At 43.8% G+C, this 23488-nt stretch overlaps 1 protein-coding gene across 2 annotated transcripts in view; it reads right to left on the reverse strand.

The window, feature by feature from the left end:
- Positions 1–23488, reverse strand: part of ADGRE5 (adhesion G protein-coupled receptor E5) — an 81678-nt gene that overhangs the window by 8176 nt on the left and 50014 nt on the right. For both annotated transcript variants that reach the window (XM_075272791.1, XM_075272790.1), the window contains 8 exons: positions 17957–18006; positions 16457–16552; positions 14642–14807; positions 13403–13504; positions 8041–8231; positions 5790–5948; positions 4093–4284; positions 248–465 (listed from right to left, as the gene is read on the reverse strand). In XM_075272791.1, the coding sequence (XP_075128892.1) occupies positions 248–465; positions 4093–4284; positions 5790–5948; positions 8041–8231; positions 13403–13504; positions 14642–14807; positions 16457–16552; positions 17957–18006 (1174 nt within the window). The remainder of the gene's footprint in view (positions 1–247; positions 466–4092; positions 4285–5789; positions 5949–8040; positions 8232–13402; positions 13505–14641; positions 14808–16456; positions 16553–17956; positions 18007–23488) is intronic.

A 23488-nucleotide genomic window follows, 5' to 3' on the forward strand; every position in this document is an offset into this window, starting at 1 on the left:
TATATCACAGAGCTCAGCAGGAAGATAGCGGACTACATAGACCTCTATTGTGAGGGGGCGGATTCTGACATGGATTCAGCACCAAAATCCACCCCCTCTTGCCCCGTGTGAACGAGCCCTTACTCTCTCTTCCACCTTGTGGTGTACAAACTCAGTTGTGTGAATGTCGCCTTATTCTCTTTCTGACACAAATATTTCTTTCTAAATTTACACCATTTTCACCATTCACTAATACGGCTTCACTTACTATTTATCTGTGCCGTATCCTTCATAATATATCGCTGCACTTATTGTGACAATGACAGCCGGTGTGCCATATCCTACTGCCAGGAGGTAGATTTTCTTTAGGTGGGTTTTGAATACTGTAACTAACATGCGGTAAAGCTCCAAACCTTCCAGGGACATCCAGCAAAAGGAGCAAAGGTAGAACGCATGAAGCAGCCCAGCAACTATCCTACACGCAACCTGTGGTGTACAAACATGAGCGTTACCAAAGACAAAAATACATAATATAACACAGGATATACAACATATTAGAGTATTGTGGTATTCCACTACTGTACTGGTGTTGTTCGGTGTAGGTGATCAATTCTTCTTCTGAACCTGCATTTCTACATGCAAAACATGAGAAAAGGTCGAAATTTTTTGTGTGCAAGAAAGTGTGACTTTTTATCTTTTATAACTTTCCTAAATTTGGTGTGGTAAGGGGCCTGGTAAGGGTGGGCCATCAACCCTATCAGGGCAGAAAGGCATAAATGATGGCTTAAATCTATACTATGCTTGTACACAGCTCCTGCCCTCCATCCACCAGTACAGGAGATATGAAGACCAGCATTACAAATTTAGCTTTTTTCTAAATCTCCACCAATCTATAAAATTTTTAAAGTTATGCAAATATAACAATAACTCTATTAAGGATTACTATTACATATACTATTATCTAGGTTGAGTCCATTAGTTGAGTCATATAGGTAAGTTCTATTATATTCAACTTGTAAACTCCATTTTTCTTCTTAAAGGGATTCTACCATTAAAACTTTTTTTTTTTGTAGATAAGAAGTCGGAATAGCCTTTAGAAAGGCTATTCGTCTCTTACCTTTAGACGTGGTCTCCGCTGCGCCGTTCCTTAGAAATACCGTTTTTTACCAGTATGCAAATGAGTTCTCTCGCAGTGATGGGGGCGGGCCCCATGCTCAAACAGCAATGGGGGCGTCCCCACCGCTGCCAAAGAAGTGTCTCCAAGCGCCGCCGTAGCGCCATCTTCAATGTCTTCTTCCGGCGCAAACTCATAACTTCTAGGCCTCGGGCCTTGGGCAGAGCAGACTGCGCAGGCACACAGGTCAAGGGAAAATGGCCACTTGCACAGCATTGTTAGCGGCCATTTTCCCGTGGCCTGCGCAGTCTGCTCTGCTCTGCTAGAAGTTACAAGCCATTCAAGATGACGCGGCGGACGAAGAAGGAGGCGACGCTTGGAGACACTTCTCTGGCAGCGGTGGGGACGCCCCCATCGCTGTTTGAGCGCTGGGGCCCTCCCCCATCGCTGTGGGAGAATTCATTTGCATACCGGTAAAAAACGGTATTTCTAAGGAACGGCGCAGAGGAGACCACGTCTAAAGGTAAGAGATGAATAGCCTTTCTAAAGGCTATTCCGACGTCTTATCCACACAAAAAAAAAAGGTTTTAATGGTAGAATCCCTTTAATGAAGCCAACTGACAAGCAACTTCAAGAATTTGGGTCAGGAAGAAGTATTCCTCTATACTGTTTGCATGACTTTGATCTGAATTTTCTTTTTCAGGTTCTACAACTCAAAATGAAGGTGAAAGAAATGAGTTTTGGTGACATCCTACCCATTCATAGTTAATAATGTGCAAGCTAAAAAATGTTGTCATGTTTTTGGGATCATTGGGTCACACAACACCTGGAGAAAGCACTCTGAGGTATGTGAACTTTTTTTAAAATTATAAATTAAAGGGATTATCTAGTTATTAAAAAATGTGGTCCAAATAACAGGATGCCTCAATACCAAACACTTGCTGATATATATCCTGTTTAAATTGAGCACCATTTATCTTATTTATTTTCAGGTACTTGACCTCAGCTGTGATGTTTCATTTGTGAGCTCATTACCCCTCCCTGTGAGCAGTTCAGCCAGCATATAAAATGTGACAGTAGCACTTGACTTCAGATGTGGGAGTGATTTATTACCTATGATTTCATTGCTGGGGAGAATGGTGAAGGGAGGGGCACACAGAGAATGAGAGCAGGAAGATAAATAATTGAAAATGTACTTTATCCATAGTTTCACTGCATATAAATAACAGTGATACTAGGAGAAGCAAGTAAAACAAATCCAAAGGGTGCACAACAGTGAATTTTTAGCACTGCTGGGGATGTATTTACAGATAATTTTTTCAAGCTGGATGGTTCCTTTAAGTTGCATACTATTTTTGTCCTTTTTGTGAATTCAAGTTCTTAGCATTTGTTAATAGTTGCCCACCCATGATTCCTGCGCACTTGGAATTTTCTCTCTAGTCCTCACCATTCCCGAGTACAGATTTGATGAGTGATGTGCTAGTTAAAGGGATTCTACCAATAAAACCTCTTTTTTTGTAGATAAGACGTCGGAATAGCCTTTAGAAAGGCTATTCGTCTCTTACCTTTAGATGTAATCTCCGCCGCGCCATTCCTTAGAAATACCGTTTTTTACCGGTATGCAAATTGATTCTCTCGCAGCGATGGGGGCGTCCCCACTGCTGCTCGAAAACAGGCTCCAGCGACGCGTCTATCTTCTGCTGGATCCTCCCCTTCTTCCTTCGTCTTTCTTCGGCGTCACCTCTGACACCTGCGTAGTTGGCTCTGCCAGTGAGACACTAGTAGAGCTGACTGCGCATGCCTGCGGCCATAGTTCAGACGCCGCAATTGCGCGCATGCGCAGTCGGCTCTAATAGTGTCTCACTGGCAGAGCCAACTGTGCAGGCGTCAGAGGTGACGCCGAAGAAAGATGAAGAAAGAAGGGGAGGATCCAGCAGAAGATAGAGGCGTTGCTGGAGCCTGTTTTCGAGCAGCAGTGGGGATGCTCTCATTGCATTTCCAGTGCTGGAGCCCGCCCCCATCGCTGCGAGAGAACTAATTTGCATACCGGTAAAAAACGGTATTTCTAAGGAACGGCGCGGCGGAGATCACATCTAAAGGTAAGAGACGAATAGCCTTTCTAAAGGCTATTCCGACGTCTTATCTACAAAAAAAATTTTTTTAATGGTAGAATCCCTTTAAGCTTTGTAATGTCAGCAGGGCGGTGTCAGGTGGGAGTGGGAGTGACTCAGAGCTCCAATCAGAGGCATCCAGTGTCAGAGCTCAGAGTCACGCCTTTTGTCTGCTTTGGCCTGACACCGCACCTCCTGTGACAATACAGAGCCTAAATAATGTGTCAGGTACCAAAACTAACAGCAGTGATTGCTTAGGAATGGTGGGGGCTAGAGAAAAATTTCCAACTGTGCAAGTATCAGCAGAGCAGCTCATGTATATAAAATAAAGAACTGGACTAGAGATGAGTGAGTACTGTTCGGATCAGCCGATCCGAACAGCACGCTCGCATAGAAATGAATGGACGTAGCCGACACGCGGGGGGTTAAGCGGCCGTCAAAGCGGAAGTACCAGGTGCATCCATTCATTTCTATGGAGCGTGCTGTTTGGATCGGCTGATCCGAACAGTACTTGCTCATCTCTAAACTGGACCTGTTGGAGGAAGGTTCTCTTTAAACACACCTCCTTCCTATCTGCTATAAGCTGCCAGTAGAGGGAGTGGATCATTAATACATGGAAGGGTGACCTAATAGCTAGAATATCAATAAGTATGTATGCAGTTTGCTCCATTTTGTATTTTTTGTTTTGTGAAAATCAAAGGTGATTTAGAGAGAGCTTTGATTCCTATAAACTTATATCAAGGCTCCTCCGGAACATCATAGCTGCAAGATGCACCAGTTTGTAGCGTCGGTCGCATTTTACTTTTGTCTACTGATCGTTTGCATCATTTATAATTACACAACAGTTGTATCTCTCTCATTGAGCCAAATGGAAGTATAACACGTTACCTTGGAGTTATATGCTGTGATTCCAAGTAGAAATATGCAGTTGGCAAAGAAGAGACTGATACACAGGTGAGTGTGAATTGTGTTGCGTGTCCCACGGAGTGAGCGAGAAAAGCAAAACGTGATAATGGCCAGTACAAGACAGAAGATTGAGATCGAGAGCCCAATCTGTGTTATAAGCGTCAAAGTCCAGCTCTGTAATGTATTAAGAAATAGTTACACAACTTTTACACAAAACAATACTGTATGTAAGTTTCATGAGCTTTTAAACATGTTATATAGCACTTCATGAGAATGTGGCAATTCTGATGCTATAGGTTTTTATAGTGATCTACAGTTGGCTGGCGTCACTTTGCTGTGGATCACGCCTGTCACCAGAAATTAGGTGAAAATTATGAGTATACTTCAGAGATTAAAGGGGCTCTGTCAGCCAAATTATGCCATATGAGCCCCACATATACCTGATTAGCCTTTAAAAAGGCTATTCAGGCACCGCTAACGGTATTATAAAAGCACCCCCCGTTTTAAACTAAGACCGTAAAAACATATATGCAAATTATACTTACCGTGCACAGTGGGTGGTTCGTGCACTGGTGGATGTCATCTTCGGTCCCACCTTCCACTGCTATCTTCTTCCAGCGACGTCCTTCTTCCACGCCTTCTCCTTCTTCTTTTCACCGGCAGGTTGAGTTTAAATCCCGCGCATGCCCAGTATCGCTCCCTCCGGAGCGCTACTGCGCATGCTCTGGCGCCATTTTTGTCATAGTTCTAAGGGGAACTGAGCATACCGAGCATGCTCAGTATGCTGAGTTCCCCTTAGAACTATGCGAGTGTACTGCGCATGCGCAGTACGGTCGCACACTTCCATTGACAAAAACGGTGCCAGAGGGAGCGATACTGCGTGCGCGCAGAATTTAAACACAAGCCGCCGGTGAAAAAAAGAAGGCGTGGAAGGAGGATGTCGCTGGAAGCAGACATCAGAGGAAGACGGAACCAAAGATGACGTCCACGAGTGCATGAACCGCCCACCGTGCACGGTAAGTATAATTTGCATATATGTATTTACGGTCTTAGTTTAAAACGGGGGGGGGGGCTTTTAAAATACCATTAGCGGTGCCTGAATAGCCTTTTTAAACGCTATTCACGCATATGTGGGGCTCATACGGCATCATTTTGCTGATAGAGCCCCTTTAAATATTGCTATAGAACAAAAGTTGCCGCGCCGTCTACGTACCACATTACGTGCCATAATACATCGTGTGAACCCGGGCCTAAGACCTATTTTGGCCTCTAGGACGAGGCACAATTGCTGCTTTTTCATCCCTGTCCTCTGAGAGCTATAACTTTTTTATTTTTCCGTTGGTCTACCCATATCACTGTTTGATTTTGCTGAGACAAGTTGTATTTTTCAAAGGAACCAGATTGGAGTACATATAATTTATGTACTACTTGTATATTACGCGCGTAATACATTGAAAGTATAGGGAAAAAAGTCTCCCATTGATTTCAATGGGGAGCGCACGTATGCCGGCTCACATTCAAGTCAATGGGAGCTGCTTTTTACGCGCTCATCCTGAACGTGTTTTTACAATCAGAATGAGCGCAGCGTTACATCATGTGAAGGCTCCCTTATATAGCGCCATTATATTTCTTACACCCTACATAGTAGAAAAAGTGCTAAACGTGGTCCAGAGTCTTACCTCATAGTCTTCCAAAAGCATTAGGATGGCAAAACTGGTTAAGTGCGTGCAATTGCAGGTAATTTCAGTATTATCCCCTTTTACTATCACACAGCCATTGCTACTCCAGCGGTTGTCTGATACTGACCAGAACACACAAGTCAGGTTTCTGGAAGCCTGCTGTGAAATAAGCAGATGAGATGTAAAGTAATGTGTTATTCTAGGCTCACATAAACGGACCTCATGTATAACGTTATAACATGTTCCTAGAATATGGTAGATACTTTATGATTAGTGTCCAACCTCTGGTCTACTGCTGAGGCACAGTATGTTCATGCCAACTTTATACAAAATACATCCCAGTGATGTGCCCTCACTTTTTGTAATGAGAAAACCCCTTTAACCTTAAAGGCCCGTGCTGGTGAACCTATGATACGCATGCCAAAGTGGGCATTCAGAGCCCTGTCTGTGAGCACGTGTGCCATCACCCCAGCCAGACTCCTTAATCACTTGCTAACAGGTTATCTGGGACAGCTGTCCCTGAACCCACAGCGAGCTATCCTGCACTTCTTTTGGCTTACAATGAAAGAAGATTATGACCTCTGCTCCGATGCAGGCGCGATGACGTCATTCATCAGCCCCTGCTTTACAGTGGAAGAAGGAGGTCACACTGCTGCTCTTTGTGGGAGGGCAGGTAAGTAGAGGAATAAATTATACTGTGTGTGGGCCAATGTGGTGTATATTGTATTGTGTGGAGGCCCATGTGGAGTATATTGTACTGTGTGATAGCCACTGTGGAGTAAATTGTACTGTGTGTGGGCCACTGTGGTGTATATTGTACTGTGTGTGGGCCACTGTGGTGTATATTGTACTGTGTGGGGGCCAATGTGGAGTATATTGTACTGTGTGATAGCCACTGTGGAGTAAATTGTACTGTGTGTGGGCCACTGTGGTGTATATTGTACTGTGTGTGGGCCACTGTGGTGTATATTGTACTGTGTGTGGGCCACTGTGGTGTATATTGTACTGTGTGTGGGCCACTGTGGTGTATATTGTACTGTGTGTGGGCCACTGTGGTGTATATTGTACTGTGTGGGGGCCACTGTGGTGTATATTGTACTGTGTGTGGGCCACTGTGGTGTATATTGTATTGTGTGGGGGCCACTGTGGTGTATATTGTATTGTGTGGAGGCCAATGTGGAGTATATTGTACTGTGTGGGGGGCACTGTGTTGTATTTTGTACTGTGTGATAGCCACTGTGTTGTATATTGTACTGTGTGATAGCCACTGTGTTGTATATTTTGCTGTGTGATAGCCACTGTGGAGTATATTGTACTGTGTGGGGGCCATTGTGGTGTATATTGTATTGTGTGGAAGCCAATGTGGTGTACATTGTACTGTGTGATAGCCACTGTGGAGCAGATTGTATTGAGTGGGGGCCCTTCACACACACTATCTGTTGTATAGCAGATATGTGATATTAGTACAGGCTGTAATAACATCGCATGGCCACTATAAAAGAGATACTGTACAATGTAGACAGTGAAAACTAATTGTTCAAAAGTACCAAATGCAAACTCCTGCCTTTCAGTACAAAGTTGTTTGTATAATTGAAAGCTCTGTAAAGCCCCATTCACATGACCATGTTTTGCAGGACCATAATTGTCTGCAATTGTGGATCCGCACGGTATTATGGTTAAATTGTTATGTTGACACTTTGCTATAAATTAATGGGGTTCTGGATTACAGTTTGGGCACTCAGTTTCTAAAAGGTTTGTCGACACTGTTTTTAACCCCTTCCCACCGCGGGCATTTTCCGTTTTTGACTCCCTTCCCTTCCAAACCCCAATTTTTCTGATCTGAGAGCCATATGAGGTTCTAATGTTTGCAGGACAAATTTTTCTTCATGCTGCTACTATTGATTAGTCTGTACAAAAGAAAATGAATGCAGACAGGCCTCTGAGCCTTCATAAGACTCCCGACTGTCATGCCAATCTGACGCTGGCCCCAGAGCTTGCTCTGGGTGTTGGTGATCTCCTGCAAAATGGTGGCGCCAAACACATATCTTTTAGAGATGAGCACCCATAGAAATGAATGGAAGCACCTGGCACGTACACTTGGCCGGCGTCCGGCCGGCGTCACAGGTGCTTCCATTCATTTCTATGGGAGCGTGCTGTTCGGATCGGCTGATCCGAACAGTGTTCGCTCATCTCTAATATCTTTCCCTTATAGATGTTTAGTGTTGGTGGAAGAATGTATAGAAGACTTTACCTCTGCTGTGACATTCATTCTTATTGACACAGGTTCTTGAAGACTTGAGGTGTTACTGATGCCAAGAAAGACACTGACCACAGGGGAAATAAGTTTCATTCTCGTTTTATTTGATTCTGATTCCAATAAATCCGCTCCTTCCAGAATATGAGAGATATTGGTGTACTCTATGGATCCTAATAATGCTAAACCTGTAGGAGAAATGTGCAACAACAAGGAAAAAGAGAGAAAAAAATATGAGAGGTGTTATCTACAAAGAAGTAAAGTTCCCCAGTGTCAGGGATTGTCGTATCATTAGAAAACAGCTATGCTCGCACCTCCTTAGAGAGCAGCGGCTTCTGTTCACTTTGCCGTATCATGTTGTCTATGTTGCAGGATGTTGTTACTAACCACTACTACAGCGAATTACTGAGGCCTGTGTTTGGCTTATTGGTAGGTAACATGGGTCAGTAAGGTAAGCAGGAGCCCCTGACAGGAAGGGAGTATATCTGCTTTTTTGGTTACATCTACCCTTGCCACCATGGGACTATTATTCTTCCTGGATAGCCCCTTGGATTATAGGATAACGGGTGACAATGGGTAACCTGGATGTAAGTCACTGAAACTGGTTGTCTGATAAAGTAAATTGCAGACCTATTGTAACATCTCTGCCTGTTTGGGGCACTGTGCCACCCTCTGCTCGCATGCGGCGGTGCAGGAGGTGTGTGGGGTTTCATTCCTTGCTTAGAGTTTTTGGTTGCACTGTGTAAACATGGCTCTATTTCTGTAATTGATTTTCCACCACACCCGTCTGCCTTCACCTTCATTTCCCTCTGTTCCTCTAATAGTTAAGTTTAGCCTTGCCCTGTGATTGACAGCCTATCCGCCTATCAACTCCAGGGCGGGTTCTTCTTCCTTATTTATTCTTGGCTCACATTCACATTGGTGCTTGCTATTGCCTCGTGCTTGCTGGCTTCTCTTGCTGTTTAGTTACTTGTATTCTAATCCTTGACCTCTGGCTTTCCCTATTGACTATTCTTTTGGACTCCGATTTGGCACTCCATTGTTCGACTGTTACTGGATCCTTGGCTAGCTGACCTCCCTTGTTTGTCTTGTCTGAGTTTTGTGTTTTCACGTATATAGGAAGGGCCGGTCGCCTAGTTGCTGCCTATTACATAGGATATGACCAGGTAAGCAGGTAGGGACAGTGGGGAGCTTCAGCTTAGGGCTCACTGTCTCTTGTGCCCCTTTTCCAGGGTTTTTAGCAGCTACTGGGGAATTACTGTCCTAGCAATTCCCTAACACGTGCTGTATTGGACATGGATACTGTATTCAGGACACACCTCTGTGAGTGTAGAGCCCACCTTATTTAAGAAATATGTTTCCTTATTAACTTATTAAGCCAAGTTACTTTTTTACATATTAGTCTATCAAGAGGGGAAAGGGGTTGGAGGAGACTGCTGGAAAAGGACACTGATAGTTACAGCTGCTACACTTTGCTACTTTGTGAGTTAGGGAGCCCTTGTAACACTGCTATGTTTCAAGATAAGACTCTACCACTACACACAATGAGGCAATAGATCAGTTAATAGCTTGCTCATCCTCCCTCCCCTCTCCCTAGAGTTATGTATATGAGATGGATACAGATACAAACTCTATGTAAACAAACAGGATGAGTGAAGATAAGAGTCAGGATTCCCAGCATCGCCTTAAGGCTTCTATGACCGCCAAACTATACTTCTTGAGTCTGGCAGCCAAAAACTATGGCTGACCGGGCAAACAACCATAGAGCTGGTTAATACGCCATTATAGCCTACCTTGGAGAGGCTATTACTAGTTCTCTGCCTCTGATGAAGCTGTTTACACAGCAGAAACGCATCAGGCTTATTTTTGTTGCATGTGTGTATGGGACAGTTAGATATTTAAGAGTCTAATGCTCTTTAGCCAGTGTGGACATGGTTGTAGTGAGACCTTGAGTCTTTGGCGTATATATGGTGTGTTGGTGTGCAATTTTGGGGTTACATTTTGGGAGGGGAACACTCAGTGAGTCCTACCACTGATTTAGCCTATAGATTAATTTATCATTGTGGGCATTTGTCAGTGGATTCAAAAGTTGTTTAGGCCCCTATGGATTAAAATGATCCCTGATCTCCCTCTACCCTAGCATCAATACCTACATGGGTGAACCTAGTCTTTGTGCCGCCTGAGGCGGACGTCAGAAAGACGCCCCCGGGAGGAGGGGGCGGCGTGGAGGGGGTGGAGCCGAGCGGAGGGGGCGGAGCGGGCGGGGTTAGCAGGCAGAGAGCAGGCAAGGAGAGGACCTGCTCTCTGCTAAGCGTAAGGGGTGGCCACTGGAGCAGCGCTGCGTCCACAGGGCTGCCCCAATCCACCACTTGGTGACGGTGACAGCTTGTCCTGGATTGGCTTAGGAGAGCAAAAATGCGCATAGTGCCGCCTGAAGCGGTCGCTTCAGGTCGCCTCATGGGAGGTGCAGCGCTGATACCTATCTTCGACTCATTGTATTATCAACCTGGTGAATACATTAAGCTATTACTCTCTCTATCCCTACACTAAACTAGCACCTTTTGTATCCACCAGTAGGTAGCTGGCTGGGTTCTAGTTGAGATAATTTCTCTCCTATTTTTTACATATGTTTGTTACAATGGTTGTACTTTCAAAATATTTATTAAAAGTTATATTTTAGTGTATCTTTTGCACATATTACTATACAATATGTAGTTTTATGCATAGCGTGTGAAGGAGATTTATCAAATCCTGCATTGAACGATTCTGGCATCAAAAAGACAGATTTTTGTGACTTTTGCTATTTTTCATGCCACTCGTGATTAGCCTGGCAAGCTGATATAAAACAGATTTATTAAATTTGGCTTTTAGAAGAAATATTGTGGCTGTAGTAAGAAGTTAAAGATGTGCCAAATTTATCAAACAGCCTGTAATATTTGATGCATCACATATTCAAGCAAAACTAACTTAAAAAGATTCCCCTCATGATAAACCTTCCCCATCCATTGTGTTACCTAGTCGAAATGATTAAATCTAGTTGTACTTGGTGCCAAGAAAAGTATACTAAACAGGACCTGATATTAGCTATGGAAAATTAATTTTTGGTCCCATGCTTAAAATAAGATAAGATAATCCTTTAATAGTCCCACCTTGGGGAAATTTCAGCGTGTTACAGCAGCATAGTAATACAGATACAGGATAATACAGAGTAATATGTTACAGACGTAGACACAGATAAGCTGAGAAGAGAAGATATACTAGGAGTCCATGGCAGCTAAGGAAAAACAGAAGAGAAAGAGGAAGACCTCATGGTCATCCTCATAATCATTAGTTCTCTGTATGGAGAGCTCTTCGTTTGGTCTGATGTAGATTATACAGCCTGGTCGCGGTTGGAAGGAAGGACCTGCGATAGCGCTCCTTCTCACACTTGGGGTGAAGCAGACGGTCGCTTACAGTGCTGCCAAGTCCCATCAGGGTCTCATACATGGGGTGGGATTTGTTCTCCCGCATGGAGGTCACCACAGACAGTATCCTTCTGTCACCCACCACCTGTACTGGGTCCAGGGGGCTCCCCAGGACAGAGCTGGCCCTCCTGATCAGCCTGTCAAGTCTATTTCTGTCCCTGGTTGATATACTGCTTCCCCAGGAGGCCACACCGAAAAAGATGGCTGAGGCAACCACAGAGTTGAAGAAGGCCCTAAGAAGTGTCCCCCGGACTCCGAAGGCCCTCAGCCTCCTGAGCAGGTAGAGTCTGCTGTGGCCCTTTCTGTGCAGCGCCTCCAGGTGATCAACCCAGTCTAGTTTATTATTGAGGAGCACGCCCAGGTACTTATAGGTCCTGACTATCTCAATACATGTTCCTTGGATCTCCACCGGGGTCGGAGCACCTCTCCGTTTACTAAAGTCCACCACCATCTCCTTGGTCTTCCCAGCATTAATCCTGAGCTGGTTCTGCTGGCACCATTCAACAAAATCCCGGTTTAAGTCTCTGTATTCCCTATCATCGCCATCAGTGATAAGACCGACTATAGCAGAGTCATCGGAGTACTTCTGTAAGTAACAGCTGGATGAGTTGTGCCTGAAGTCAGCAGTGTACAGTGTGAAGAGGAATGGGGCAAGAACTGTACCTTGAGGTGCCCCCGTACTACAGATCACAGTGTCAGACACACAGTCCTGGGCTCTCACATACTGAGGGCGGTTTGTCAGGTAGTCTAGGATCCAGTTGGACAGGTGATGGTCCACACCACCAAGGTTCAGCTTCTCCCTCAGTAGCCCTGGCTGAATGGTGTTGAACGCACTGGAGAAATCAAAGAACATTATTCTCACAGTGTTCCCGGGTTTCTCCAGGTGAGAGAGAGCTCTATGAAGAAGGTGGATGATGGCATCATCTACCCCAATGCCTGGCCGGTAGGCAAACTGGAGGGGGTCCAGAGCGAAGCTCACTAGGGGGCGTAGGTGTGTCAGGACCAGTCTCTCTAGGACCTTCATCAGGTGGGATGTCAGTGCTACAGGTCGGTAGTCATTGTAGCCCATTGTAGCTGCGCCATTCCCGCAGCAGAGTAACCCTTTCACGGACAGATAACTGCACACTTTGCCATGTCTTCTGCACACTGCTTTAATGTGTTTATTTGTTATATTGAGACAAAATATGGCAAGCACAGCCTACTATAGGCCCACACTTTGATTTTATGCATAGGCAACCTGAAAGATGGAGACCCTGTCTGCTTAAAAAGTGGTTGCAAGCGGAAACCTGCAGACTAGAGATGAGCGAGTAGGTATTCGATCGAGTGGTACTCACCACTCGCTAATCGAATGTAAAAGTTTGATGCAGAACCAGCATTGATTGGCCGAATGCTATACAGTCGGCCAATCAACGCTGGTTCTTCTGCTACCTTTAGAAGTCTTCTCCGTGCAGCTTCCCCGCGGCGTCTTCCGGCTCTGAATTCACTCTGCCAGGCATCGGGTCTGGGCAGAGCCGACTGTGTATGCCCGCTTGTAGTGTAGGCATGCGCAGTCGGCTCTGCCCAGGCCCGATGCCTGGCAGAGTGAATTCAGAGCCGGAAGATGCCGCGGGGACGCTGCACGGAGAAGACTGCACGGAGGATCCAGCCCGACCCTCACTCATGGACTTGGTAAGTGTAATTTGATCGAACATTGCCTACCCCTGAAAAAAGCATTTCCCCCCCCCTAGACTATAATAGGATTCGATATTCGTTTCGAGTAGTCGAATATTGAGGGGCTACTCGAAACTAATATCGAACCTTGGACATTTTACTGTTCGCTCATCTCTACTGCAGACCCCATAGAGTATATGTAGGACTTTTCTCTCCACCAATTGCATGTGTAAATCCAGCCTTACCTGTGTTCCCTGCAGCAGTTTTAGAGTCCAGGTTTATAGCGCTGTTTTTGCCTTGAACTGAGAGTGTGCCACCATCCGAAGAACCAAGTGAAACCTGAATACCTACAGAAACATGACCATATAAATAGCTAGAATCTATATGCAGGATTCATACAAAAACATCAAACAGTCATCTAATCTAAAACTGTAATGGGTATCAACAATTTTTGCCTACATGATATAACTGGTCTGTCTTTTTACTATGTACGCCACTGATGTATGGTACTAAAAACATTCAATAAATCAAAATACTTGAATATGCTTTCCCACACTCGTCACTTCTATTGCAAAATGTAACCTTTTGTGGTAATCGCTGACTTTCGATGTTGTTACAGGACTTCTCTGTTACTTCCAGTTCTGTGGTGGGACTTGCAGTTTAAGCATTTAGACAAACTGCACATCTCAGCATCCTCTGCTCCTCTCTACAAATCTATTACCGCAAGAGGCTGATACTAGTATTCTGTTTTATATCTAAGGGCCCCTTCACATGGCGTAAGCGCTCGGCTCATTCCGAGCCGTACACGCGAGCGCTTCTAAACACTTCCCATTCACTTCAATGGGAAGGCGCGTAAAGCAGCGAAAAAGTGATGTACAGCAGAAATGCATTGCAGATTTTCCTGCAACGCTTTTCAACGGTGGCTCAGTGGTTAGCACTGCAGCCTTGCAGCGCTGGAGTCCTAGGTTCAAATCCTGCCAAGGGCAACATCTGCAAGGAGTTTGTATGTTCTCCCCGTGTTTCCTCCGGGTACTCCGGTTTCCTCCCACACACCAAAAACATACTGATAGGGAATATAGATTGTGAGCCCTATATGGGACAGTGACTGACAATATCTGTAAAGCGCTGCGGGATGTGATGGCGCTATATAAGTAAGCATAATAAATAAAGTCTGCAGAGTTTTCCTATTTTGACTTTTTGCTTCAATTATACCTATAGGGAAACCAGCAGAAACCAATTATTCAGTAGGAATAATTGACATGCTGCGATTTCCAAAAAATGCAATGATTTTGGAAATCACAGCATTTCTGCTGCGCTTACTTTTCTGCAATATATGGATGGGATTATCTAGAACCTAAATCGCAGTGTTTACACCACGTGGGATCCCGGCCTTAAGAGAAGTTGATATGGGGCACGTTCTGCTAGTTATTTTTCACTCCAGCACACACTCCTATAAACCATGAACACACCATGACAATACTCACTGATCGTTTCACGCTGGTTTCTATATGACAAAGCCTTCTGTGACAAAAGAGCCATGATTTGTACGCTTGGTTCCACCTGTTTCAGCAACTGTCCCGCTTTCTGTAGCCTGTCAGCGTCATTTTCATAGCTGAATTCATCGATCAGATTATCCAAACCCTCTAAAAGCTTCCAGAAGCAAAGAGGCCAAAAGTGGTTATTACAGAGATGACTTCTTCTCATACTCTTCAGACTATGTTCACATTAGCATTCTTGTGACGGATGAGAGCAACAGACATTAAATAACGGTAGTGTGAACTTAGCCTTAAAGAGTCAATCCAACTGTTAATTACAAAATTTTGTCATTTAATAAAGGGTAATCCAGTTGATGTTCCCATATGTCATCGATGTATATCAGATGGTTAGATAGACCCATAGAGAGCTGTGGATACTGTTTTCTTTTTTCTTATTTTTGCCCCAAAACGGGTTTTCCCATGAAAAACACCATTGGCATATCCATAAGATATATAATAAATGTCTAACAGATGCAGGGTCCCACCTCTGAGTCCACACCTATGTCTAAAATGTCGCCCCACCAGCCTCTGTTCACCACTACTTTCAGGTTTCCCATAGAAGTGAATGGGAGCTATGGAATCAATGGCGCTGTTCTATGCTATTTGCATATCTTCCATTCACTTCTGTGGCTCAGAGCTACACTGCTTACTTATAGCCCAACCATAACCGAAAGTCTTCCTAGTGAGGTTGAGGTGAGCAAGTAGTGGGACACGGAGGCTGTGAGTCCTTTACACATTAATGGCATATTCTGTGTATATGTCATCAATGTCTTTTGGTGGACAACCCCTTTAGGCTAAGGCCCCATATAGTGGGCAGAAGTGAAAAAGCGCTGTGAGAATAACCATGGCAGAAATACACAGAAAGCACGTACAATTTTCCACTGCTGACTATCTGTCGGTATATATGACATACTGCGTTTTTTCAAAAACACGATTTCCGCTGCGGGTAATTTTTAAGCAATGTATGCAAAGTTGCCTTAAGCAACTTTTTGTATGCTGAAGTCTTGACCATTTGGCTGATGTGAGTGTATGTGTAAGTCGTTTATATAGTTGGCTGTGTTTCATATAGTGAGCAGAAAGTCCAGCAGTTAACAGAAGAAAAACAGCCTGAGGCCGGGGCCCCACAGGACGTAAACTCTGTGATTGCGGGAAAAATCGCGGCGTTTTACAGTGCAAGCAAAGGGGATGGGATTCATGTGAATCCCATGCCCACTTTGCGGAAAAAAAAACGCAGTGCGGACACGCTGCGATTTGCAAAGCCGTTGCGGCTTTGCAAATCGCAGCATGTTAATTATATCTACGGAAACTCCGCGGCTTTCCCGTAGATATAATGGGAAGAAAAAGTCCGTAGAGGAAAACTTTGTGAACTTTCTCTTCAAAGCGCTGCGGAAAGAACCACAATGCGATCACGCAGCGGTTCTTTCGGCAGCGCTTTAGCACTGTGATTACGGCCCTTGGGGTCCATTCACACGTTGGAAAATAGTGAGGAATTTGGTGTGGAATTTTCCACGCTGAAAAAAAGCCTCCCATTGATTGGGATTGGGAAAATTAATTGGGAAAAAGACTGTCATCTGCTGTCTTCTCTCCACATCCACTTCTCTACCTGAGACAGGAGCTACCACAAAAATGCAGATTGTATGGGAAAAAATAATCAGATGAATGATTGTTTGCCCATATACTCATCAAGATGCTGGCCAGAATATCTGTGTATGAAAAAGGGACCTAAGGGACATCTCTATCTGTGAGGATGGCTTGATATCTTACCTCCATCAATGAGGGATCATTCTGGCTTGTCACATTTGTACAAAATGGTTTATATTTTTCCCTAAAATTATTCAGCTTGCATTGGAACTGGAGAGGCTGAAACAGAGGAATTTTTTCATTTGTTATCATGATGACTTAGCAGATAATACGTATTTTTACTCTTTTGTTACCGAAAATCAAGTTTCTATTGATCCCTTTAAGGGTCCATTCACATGGAGGAATTTGGTGTGGAATTTCAGCACGGAAAAAAAAGCCTCTTTATGGGATTCCACACCAAATTCCTCACCATTTTCCTCCGTGTGAATAGACCCTAAAGGTAAAGCCCCACAGCGAGAGAAAGCAGGGTTTTTTGTTTAGTTTATTTGTTACTGATTTTGCTGACTGTGGCTTTTTGAAGTAAACCCAGGAGTGACTATAAAATCAATCTCCTTTCTGTTACATAATACCTGATGTGCTCTGTAACATCAGAAGGGCGGTGTCAGGCAGGGGGGTGATTCAGAGCTCCAATCAGAGGCAACCAGTGTCAGAGCTGAGAGTCACACCCCTTGTCTGCTCCTGCCTGACACCACCCTCCTAACAGTAGAAACAAAAACTTACAGCATTGATTGCTTGGGAATGGTGGGGCTAGAGAAAAAATTCCAACTGTACCATTAAAAGATGTAAAGAGCTGGCCTTGTTGGAGGTGGTGAAAGGTCCTTAAAATCTTATTAGGGGGCATTTACACAGAGCAAAATGGCTGGGGTTCTGGCACGACTTCGTGCAGAATTCAAGCGGTGTCCGTGCAAATTCTATGCTGGATTACCGCCAAAATCCACGTGGTTAAAAAGCCTCTCAATAGAGTTCTATGGGGAGGCTTTTTACCGCGTGAATTCCGCATGGAGTCGCGCCAGAACCCGAGCCATTTTGCCCTGTGTGTATGCCCCCTCAGAGAGAGACTCTGTTGCTCCTAGCACCTGCGCGGTTCTTTTCTTAAGCCAAATATGTCCATTCTGAGGACAGGGCATGAGCACTGAAATCAAGGTGTACCTCTGTCTTCAGTGAAGAACTTTGCCTGTGCGAGGCTTATAGCAGTAGGGTGAGTACAAAGATTTATTATTTGGGGCATAAACCCCCGGTCTATATGGGCCTGTGGGTGGTTTAGTGCCCCAAATTACTCTGACAGATTCCCTTTAAAGCTGTAAGTTCTCAACCAATCAGCACTGTCCATGCTGCTAGTTCTTTCCAGCTGGGTGCCACACAGTACGTATCCCATACTGGTTATATAATACTTATGTATAGTTTACTCCCAAGTCTCGTAGACTATCATAGGTTTTTAGTACAGATTTATACATCCTTTAGCAACATTTCAATTTGTGGAAAATCAATAATTTATTCTTTGCTTTGAATGTCATTATATATAATACTATGCAAAGTTTTTGACCTTTATAGTGAATGGTAAAGAAGCTGAATTTATCTGCTCATTGTAATGTATCCAGCAGATGGACACTTTGTATATCTTACCTTGTCAATGGCGGCACAGTCCTCTCTGCTGTCTTTGTATTTGCATTTCACTGGGGGGGAAAAGAGCACATGAATATTGGAATGGAAACATGGGAAAAATTAATAAATCTATTTCCTTAAAAAATAACATAAGAAAAAAATGGCAACAACAGTGCATGCAACGGCTTATTAGTGGCGCTGCTTTAGATTAGTTCTATTCAAATTTTTACATTATTTGTCAAATTGTGGAGATCGCAACACTTTACTACGTCCCCAAGGAGAGAAAAATAGTAACAGGTCTTTGTTCTGGGATATGAAACTGTCCAGTATGGAGCACTAGATGTACACATGGCGGGTTTAGAAGAAATAAAATGAATAGAATGTGTTTTCTACAGTGATAGCAGTAGTTGTATCTCAAGAGAGGATAATACCACGTTCTACAGTTCTTACATTGATTAATGCATATTACATTTATTAGTGATACAAGTGTTGCCAGAAGATCAAAAGTTGCTTAGTTATGACACTAGTGAGTTATAATTGGTTAAGATAACAGAAGCAAATTTTTAATTTTTTTTTATGTCCATGATACTGTTTGAAGTGAGCCCCCCGACTTATTCTTTTCATCACACACAAGTTTGTACACCATACTCAGGGTACAGATCCCAACAGGATAAGAAACAAAGAAATGCAGGATTTCACAGAAAAGAGTCCAAATTTGTAAGCAAAGTATATTACACAAGCTATTAATCCTTTCCCACTCTGCTACATACTATTATGTTGTGCTGATCATATAATTAACGCTCAGCACCATAAGGCTACAGGCACAGGCAGATGTGCGGCATTACTACCTGCTTTTGGCTGAGTTACACAGCCAAAGGTCGTCTGTGCAGTAAAAGCACACAGACACCCCCCACCACCGCCGCTCCATTCCACGCCGGGTGACATGGCCACGTAAGCTTAGGCCCCCACCCGTATACTTCTGCTGTTTGAAGTGAATAGTAAGTGATTTTTCCAGCAGCATCGCCAAACTCCTGCCATCACTGGTTTCCTGCAGCGGCAGGAGCGTGGCGATGCTGCGGCCCCGACACCAAAACCCTCCCCAGCATCTGCCGTTCTATTACAGCGGATGCCGGGTCTGTAAGTATAATGGCGGCCGCTTTGCTGCAGAGTGGTCACCATATCAACCTGTAAGAGTTACAGCGGAGATGCCAGAGCTAATGCCTGCCATGTCTGATCGCAGGCATCAAAGACCTCCCCCCCTCACCACTCACTCCCCCCCAAAAAGTTTAAAATTAGCCCTGGGGCCGATCCTCCTGCGCGGCGAGATCGCAGGAGCCGATCTGTTCTGGTGACAGCCGGGAGCCTAATGAAGGCTCCCAGGCTTGTCATAGCAATATCTAGGACCAGCTGCAATAGTATTGTATAGAATCTCCCATAGACTTACAATCAAATGATTGCAGGTTCAAGTCCCCTGGGGGGACTAATAAAATAGTAAAAAAAAAATCTTTTAAAAAAATATAATAAAAAGATAAAATAAATAAAAGTCCTAAATCCCTCCCTTCCCTAGAATACATATAAAAGTAGAATATTAATGTGAAACACATACACATTAGGTATCCCTGTGTCTGACAGTGCCCGCTCTACTAATAGTTTTCCTGTACGGTGAACGTCAAAAACAAAAGTGCTAAACCTGCTGGGTTTTTTTTCACCGTTTTGCCTCTGATTTAAATAAAAGGTGATCTAAGCAATAGACATTTCCCAAAATGGTATAACTAAAAATTACATCTGACCCCCGCAAAAAAATGCTCTATGCATCCCCGTACAGCTGCAGGGTCACCTGTCAATGTGTCCTTGCAGCTGTTGCAAAACTACAACTCCCATAAATTAAATATTTTACCATTTTTTGCTTCAATTCCCCCCCCCCCTATTTTCCTCCTCTAAAGCCTAGGTGCATCTTATAGTCCAAAAAATATGGTATTTATCCCCTATCCATAGGATATGGTATAATAGCCCCCTTAGTGCCCTCATATGTAGTATAATGGCCCACAGTTGTACTATAATGGCAACTACATTGTCCCTATGTGTAACATAATGGCCCCAACAGTTTCCCCACATGTAACACTTCCCCACACACCAGTAGGGACGCCCATGTGTGTGCTACTTATTTTAGAGGTGCAATGAATGCTTCCATCAGTACTGATAGAGCGCTCATTGCAGTTACAGGAGCCCCGGAGCTGCGTTCATCACTCCTTACTCTGCGCCATGCTTCCTTTCTGCTTTGGGGCCTACTGTGACGTCAAGCTCACCACTGACTCCCCAGGCCCCGTGCAGCATGTAATACAGACCACTGTATTAGACTGACTGTTATTTAATGCAAAGGCTTTCCTCCATCAATCTCTTTCCCCTACAACAATGTACTGACTGCTTGTCTGTAATTAGGGTTTTCTTTGAGATGTATAACATGAAGGTCCTGGGCCTAAATGCAAAATCTGCACTAGGTCCCCCAACAATAATGTATCACGCATACTACTCGTCTCCTCATATTGGGAAGAGACACCTCACGGGCCTCCTAAAGCTTCCATAGATTTACATGAACATTAAACTGTAATTTTGGCACTAGTAGGTGCCTTGATGCAAGAAAGCAAGAAATTCTACTTCACAATTGGAAGAAAGCACACACAAAAAGTAACCAATGCGGTGAATAAAGCAAGCATAAGCGCGTATGCCATGGCAGCAGGAGCACTTGTATTCACCATTGCATTGTGGGTACTGTAATCCCAATGAAATTGCTCTGTATCCTTCTTGACAGGAACATGATAGGACGTTAGCTGTGGTAACACATATACCTTTTAAGCCACACAACATAGTCTTACACGTCAACTTTTCTGTAGCAGAGAACAAGAAAAGTTTAGTTAGGAAAACACACAAATGTTCAGACATCTTTAGGATAGAACAAAATACGCCCATGGCTGCATTCACATGTGTTTAGTGGAGAGATCAGAAGGTGTAGCTTTGGCGACAATACATACATCATTTTACAGTGATGAGGCCATGCAAAGACTACAGAGTTCTGATGCCATACATGATGCAAGCTTAGATATATATAACCTGAATAGTTAAACCTGAAATTAATATATACACCAAGTTGCTATATTTTTTATTGATCCAATACATCTGCAATGAACAAGTAACACCTTTGAAAATTGCCTTAGTTAGCTGCTATGCAAATTGTCCATGGTAACAGACTACAAACAAATCCTATGTCGTCGGCCCAGGCCCAGAGGAGAGGGGGTCTTGTAAGTAGGAGACAGCAAAGCCAAATGGCAAGGACTATCTGCAGAGACGTAGGTTGAAGCTCCTGTTGCCCCAATGCAAAATTATAATGGGGCCCCTAAATACTATATGCTATTTAGAATAGTGGTATATTTTATGTGGCAGAGTAAACTATGAGGCCCCCTCAGGTTCCAGGGCCCTGACCTGACCCCTGTGACTGCTACCTCTGTACCCCTTATAGCTACACCCCAGATTTTGCGTCCACTGTCTTCACTGGGAAACACGAACAAGAAGAAAGTTGTGAAGCCCAAAAACCCACTTTAATATAAGAGAAAATGGCTCTGGAGCATCAGCTCCTCTGCAGATTATCCAGAGTTTCAAGAACCACTCACAATACCCTGGGTAGCCACAGAGGAGGATTCCACCTCCCACTGCTTCTGTATCCATGCATCTGAAAGCTGCAGCCCCAAGCTGGATCCCAATGTCGTGCAGGATCTGCTGTTACTTAAGGCCACACGTGTTGGATCAGTTGTAGGATGTCTGCTTACTTTTCTGTGACAAAAAAAGCAGCTGGAGCTGGACAATTTTCAAGGCTAGTGTCAGCTGTTTTTGAGAGAAGTATTGATAAGAAGTGCACCAGTGGTTACTGGAACCATGCCACTGTCCATGCTAGGTATCACTACCATTGGATGTCCGTTCTGATAGTGTCCATTAAAAAAATTAAAAAAGGACACCTATTATAACAGACATTAACAGACACTCAGGGCCCCTTCACACAGAGTAAGCACTCGGCTCATTCCGAGCCGTACACGCGAGCGCTTCTAAACACTTCCCATTCACTGCAATGGAAGCGTGCATAAAGCCGGCTTTACGAGCGCTCCCATTGAAGTGAATGGGAAGTGTTTAGAAATGCTCGTGTGTACGGCTCGGAATGAGCCGAGCGCTTACGCCGTGTGAATGGGCCCTAAGGGTGCTTTCCGTTTTTTTTTTAACCAGTCAAAAAGTCCTGCATGTCCGACTTTGTGTCCGGCTACTACAAAACGTTTCCCCGCGGACAGGCAGCAGGCAGACACGGGCAGACAACTTTACAAACCCATTTGTTATAAAACTCACTGCTGGGTTTCCATCCCCTGTCCAGTTTCGCTGGGGCTGAAGACGGAAACTTGGTGGAATGCACAAAGCGGACACCGGGCGCAAGTGTGAAAGACCCTTAACTGATGTTATTGTGTCAGTTTTTTTAACTGATCATTTAACAGAACAATTAAAAAAAACTTGCAGAAAAAATGGACAAATTCGTGTCTGTTTTTATACTGCCCGGAAAAACGGACAGTATAATAGACGCCCCTCCGTTACTATATGTTACCCATAGACATTAATGTTTAAAAAAAAGTAACGGATGGATTTAGTGTAAATGGTCACTAACGGACGACAGATACAATCCCATTGAAATTAAGAGGATTTTTAACGGATTTATTACGGTTCTGTGTCCATTGTTAAAATCTTGTAACAGACACTACTGACAGTCACAAACGGTAGTGTGTACACCCCTTAGTTAGTGTGATGTAGTAGAGAGAAAGAAATCTATAATTGTATACTTGTCTATGCGGGAGATGTGAATGTGTGCTGAGAATAAGCCTGGACCAGGCAATTTACTATGTTGAGGGTATGGGCTAACGCGTATATTGTATTATAGATTGATTACCTGTTATGTCATTCTGCTGTTTGCAGCTTTGCCATGCTATATGTCCTTCTGTTAGATTAACCTTGTACTGTTATTTGCTTTTTAATACTGTTATTGTTATATAGTTATCTTATTATTGCAGATTTTTATATTTTTATAAAAAAAAAGGATCTAAATATACATTTAGAGAATGAAGAACAGAGGAATGGAATAATGCCAGTAAAGATGGCTCCAGAATTGGTATTCTATTTGGCAAATATTAATATACATTTGTTAGTAGAGCTTTCAATTGTTCACTTTTTAATGTGAACACGTCATAGAGGTCAGAGGTTATGCCACTGGAAGGTTAAGTGTCAGAGTACCGCTGCTGTAGATTGTTTTATCCTAACTCACAGACCCCCATTTATTATTACAATTAAAGGCATCCTATCATTCAGAAGGTATTTTTTATCCCTAACACGTCGGAATAGCCTTAAGAAAGGCTATTCTTCTCCTCCCTTTAGATGTCTTCTCCGTACCGCCGTTCCGTAGAAATCCCAGTTTTCACCGGTATGCAAATGAGTTCTCTCGCAGCACTGGGTAGTCCCCAATGCTGCCAG

This window comes from Leptodactylus fuscus, chromosome 5 (genome assembly GCF_031893055.1).
Source record: "Leptodactylus fuscus isolate aLepFus1 chromosome 5, aLepFus1.hap2, whole genome shotgun sequence".
Taxonomy (NCBI): Eukaryota; Metazoa; Chordata; class Amphibia; order Anura; family Leptodactylidae; genus Leptodactylus; species Leptodactylus fuscus.